Source organism: Phoenix dactylifera, chromosome 2, assembly GCF_009389715.1.
Source record: "Phoenix dactylifera cultivar Barhee BC4 chromosome 2, palm_55x_up_171113_PBpolish2nd_filt_p, whole genome shotgun sequence".
Taxonomy (NCBI): domain Eukaryota; kingdom Viridiplantae; phylum Streptophyta; class Magnoliopsida; order Arecales; family Arecaceae; genus Phoenix; species Phoenix dactylifera.
This window is the reverse complement of record NC_052393.1, coordinates 17,806,357-17,810,705: the sequence shown is the minus strand read 5'-3', so window position 1 is coordinate 17,810,705 and position 4,349 is coordinate 17,806,357. Positions and strand designations below refer to the sequence as shown.

At 41.4% G+C, this 4,349-nt stretch overlaps 1 protein-coding gene across 1 annotated transcript; it reads right to left on the bottom strand.

Moving 5' to 3' along the window:
- Positions 1-2,661: 2,661 nt before the first annotated feature.
- LOC120109989 lies at positions 2,662-4,067 on the bottom strand. The gene is made up of 3 exons (XM_039123941.1): positions 3,705-4,067; positions 3,268-3,506; positions 2,662-3,160 (listed from the first exon to the last, which is right to left on the bottom strand). Exons 1-3 carry the CDS (start codon positions 4,065-4,067, stop codon positions 2,662-2,664), a joined length of 1,101 nt encoding a protein of 366 aa, XP_038979869.1.
- Positions 4,068-4,349: the final 282 nt, after the last annotated feature.

Below are 4,349 nucleotides of genomic sequence, written 5' to 3'. Positions count from 1 at the left end.
TAAATCATTAATGACATATAAGCCAAACAATTGATTGCATAATATGAAGGCTTATATAATTCCAAATGAAAGGGGGAGCTTTAACTCCGAAATTTAATGTTTCACTCCTTTCAAACTTGGATAAATTAAATTATCAGACATTTGAATTCATTTATGGATTTTATTTCATTATTTATTGAGCAAGTCATTTTACATATACTCAAAGTTTTGTCATCATCAAAAAGGGGGAGATTGTGGAGTGATTGATTAAAACCCCATTTGATTTTGATGAGCTCAAAGCATTTGAGTATATCTTGTGATTACTAATGAATTCAATTGAGTGTTTCAGTAAAAATCCTGTCCAAGTGTCTCTAGATTTGGTTCATAGTATTTTGGATAAGTTAAGAAGTATGCTGAACCAAAGTCTGAGACTCGAGTCGACTCCCGAATATCACGAGTCGACTCCAAGCGTATCAAGTTCACTGGCACGAGCTCGAGTCGACTCCAGACTAGTACGAGTCGACTCCGACTGAGAACAGAAAGAAGAACAGAAAGCCTCATCTCAGAACCTGTCAACGAGTCGACTCCTGAAGTGCGCGAGTCGACTCCAATGTTCAACGAGTCGACTCCAGGGTAGTAAGAGTCGACTCCAAGAGGTACACAAAGAAAAGTCAGAAAGCAGTTTTTCGGGTCTGAGATTCGAGTCGACTCCAGTGGAACGCGAGTCGACTCCGATGGTTGGCAGGTCGACTCCAAAGAAAGCATGAGTCGACTCTCAGCGGAACACAAGAAAAAAGTCAGAGAGCATTTTTGGGACTCTGAGATTCGAGTCGACTCCCGCATTGCACGAGTCGACTCCGAGACTCCGCGACCATCGACAGACAGAAAACCATGTCACTGCCTCTGAGATTCGAGTCGACTCCCAGACAGCTCGAGTCGACTCCAAGACAAGCTTCACGTCAAAAGGCAGAAGACCAACTTTCGGAAACTGAGAGCCGAGTCGACTCCAAGGAAGTTCGAGTCGACTCCAAGACTGGATGAGCCAAAAGACAGAGGATCGGGAGTTCGGGCTCTGAGATTCGAGTCGACTCCAAGGGCAGTCGAGTCGACTCGAGTGGACAAAATTCAAAATTGGATCCACGGACTTCTGTGGATGAGCCGACTCCAAAATTGCCAGGTCAGCTCCAGAAGTTGGCGAGTCGATTCCGGGTCAAGACGAGTCAACTCCCAGTCGTGACGGCAACTTTAATTCAAATTTGGAACAGTTGCCGAGTCGACTCCGAAAAAGCTTAAGTCGACTCCCGCTACAGCCGAGTCGACTCCTGATCGCGCGAGTCGACTCCAACCCACCAACGGTCATATTGTCAGGCTGCGCAGAGTGTGCAGAACGGACAGAAAAAGCAGTGTAACGGCTAGTTTCCGTGGGGGTTGGCTTAAATAGCCACAGAAGACTGTAGCAAGGAAGAGAAAAAACATTCCACTCCAAGCATTCAAGCTTTCAAGCTCTGCAAGTGCTCTTCAACGAAAAAAGGGGAAGATCTGCAATAACTGCATCCAACTACTTCTTCCCAACAATCAAAGTTTCCTCCTCCTGCATTCAAGTCGACTACTCATTCGAGAGGAGACCGGAGTTCAAGAAGCCATTCCTCTAAAAGCGTTTGAGGGCTTCTAAACTCCTCTTTTGATTATATTGTTTTACATCTGCTTTTGAGAAGCTTATTTTCTGTTTTCTTTCTACACACTTGTATTTACTTGGTTCAATCGGGGAATTGAATCAAGGGGATTGAGGTTGGTTGGTGAGCCGGTTTAAAACCAACGTGTGTAAGGGTTTGATTGTGAGCCCGGGAAAACAATCGGGGTTGGTTCTAGTCGGTGAGCCTGGGAAAACCGACCGAGTTCGTTGTGAGCTCGTAAAACAACAAGTTAGGTTGTGAGCTTGCAAAACAACCGGCTGTAATCCAAGGGGGTTATAGTGAAATTCCCAAGTGAGACTTGGGGAGTGGACGTAGGAGCAAGGGTTAGCTCCGAACCACTATAAAACCTTGTGTTTGTGATTGATTGGCTCTTTTCTTCTTACTCTCACATCACTCACAGCACTTAGGATTAATTAAATAACTTGCAATAGTTTTTAATTAATCATCCATAACGTTTTAAATATCTAAGTTATTTTTAAAACCCAATTCACCCCCCCTCTTGGGTTGTCTATCTGGGCAACACTTTCACATAAAAATTTGGTTTGGAAGACATGGAAATGATCACCAATTAACTTGCATGAAAGTGAACAAACCAGAATTTCGAAAAAAATTTCTTTCTCAAACAAACATAACCAGCACCAGCATTCAGCATAATCAAATATCCACTCCTCCAAACTTAATTTTCACATGTCCTCAATGTGAAAGCAAAGAAAAATGGAAGACTAATACTTTCCTTTTAACAAGACTGAACACAATGAATGTCCGACTGAATTGAACACGAACTAGCTTCTTGCTTGATTTTTCTGCACGTACACAACACAACCAAAAAAAAAGGGGTCACAACAATAATTATTCAAAGACTTAAATAAAACAACAATTAAAACATATAACAAAAGACAAAAGAAAGGATTTTTTTTTTTTTTTTTTGGTGATTGGGTTGCCTCCCAAGAAGCGCTTGTTTACAGTCATTAGCTTGACTTCCACACCATCAACTATAGGTAGGATTCTTCAAAGAGTAAATCACTCCTTTAGGAACCGCATTACTAGCAAGATAAGGCTTCAAACGCTGCCCATTAACCTTGAATGCACCAGTGACCTCACTACGCACCTCAACAGCACCATATGGATACATTTTCGTTACCGTGAATGGGCCAGACCATCTAGAACTAAGCTTGCCTGGAAATAACTTAAGTCTTGAGTTGAAGAGTAATACTTGCTGCTCAATTTCAAAGTTTCTAAAATGAAGATGTTTGTCATGCCAATGCTTTGTCTTTTCCTTGTAAATCCGAGTATTTTCATAAGCATCCAACCTAAACTCCTCCAACTCACTCAACTGTAACAATCTATTTTCTCTCGCAGCTTTCAAATCCATGTTCAACTCCTTGATTGCCCAATAGGCCCTGTGTTCCAATTTCACTGGTAAGGGACAAGACTTTCCAAGGACAAGTCTGTAAGGAGACATACCCAAAGGTGTCTTGAAAGCTGTCCTATAGGCCCAAAGTGCATCATCTAACTTATTCCCCAATCCTTTCTAGAACTGCTCATAGTTTTCTCCAAAATTTGCTTCAATTCCCTATTTGCAAGTTCCACTTGCCCATTTGTTTGGGGATGATAGGCAAGTGCCACCTTATGAGTAACCCCATATTTCTTCAACAAAGCCTTAAATGACCGATTACAAAAATGGGAGCCTTCATCACTAATAATAGCTCTCGGCACACCAAATCTGGAAAAAATATTTTTCTTCACAAATCTCATCACCACCCGAGAATCATTAGTCTGAGTTACAGTAGCTTCAACCCATTTAGACACATAATCCACTGCTACCAGAATGTACTAATTATTAAAGGAAGAAGGAAATGGGCCCATGAAATCAATTCCCCATAAATCAAACAGTTTAACCTCCAGGATATTGGTCAAGGGCACCTCATTCTTTTTTGAAATGTTGCCAACCCTATGACATCTATCACATATGCTCACATATTGTCTAGTATCTTGATACATGGTCGGCCAGTAAAAACCAGACTGCTATACCTTTGCAACTGTTTTGGAGGTACTGAAATGTCTACTACACTCCAAGGAATGGCAATGGTCAAGTATATCCTGCATCTCATCTTGGGGCACACATCTTCTAATCATCCCATCTGCATAGTGTTTATAGAGTAGCGGTTCTTCCCAAAAATAATGCTTCACATCCCACAAAAACTTTTTCTTCTGATGATAGCTCAAATCAGGAGGAACAATGTCACTCACCAAATAGTTCACCAAATCAGCATACCAGGGGATGACTGAAATTGCCAACAACTGCTCATCTGGAAAGCTTTCATTAATAGGCACCTCATCTGCTCTTGACTGCCCTTCTAATCTAGACAAGTGATCTGCCACCACATTCTCCATGCCTCTTTTGTCTCGAATCTCAAGATCAAATTCTTGAAGCAACAGCACCCACCGAATCAAGCGTGGTTTGGCATCTTTTTTTTTTCAGCAAGTACTTAATTACTTAATGGTCCGTATATACGATCACCTTGGAACCTACAAGATAAGATCGAAACTTGTTAAAAGCAAACACAACAGCAAGCAATTCTTTTTCAATAGTCGCATAATTCAACTGTGCATTATCTAAAACTCTACTAGTATAATATATAATATGCAACTTCCTGTCTTTTCTCTGGCCGAGAA

Excerpts from the sequence above, each read along its gene's own strand:
- LOC120109989 (XM_039123941.1), bottom strand. The coding sequence starts at position 4,067 with ATGGAGAATGTGGTGGCAGATCACTTGTCTAGATTAGAAGGGCAGTCA. Across the intron at positions 3,507-3,704 it reads CCTCCAAAACAGTTGCAAAG|TACATTCTGGTAGCAGTGGA; the intron begins GTATAGCAGTCT and ends TTTAATAATTAG. Across the intron at positions 3,161-3,267 it reads TATCATCCCCAAACAAATGG|GACAGCTTTCAAGACACCTT; the intron begins GCAAGTGGAACT and ends TTGGGCCTATAG.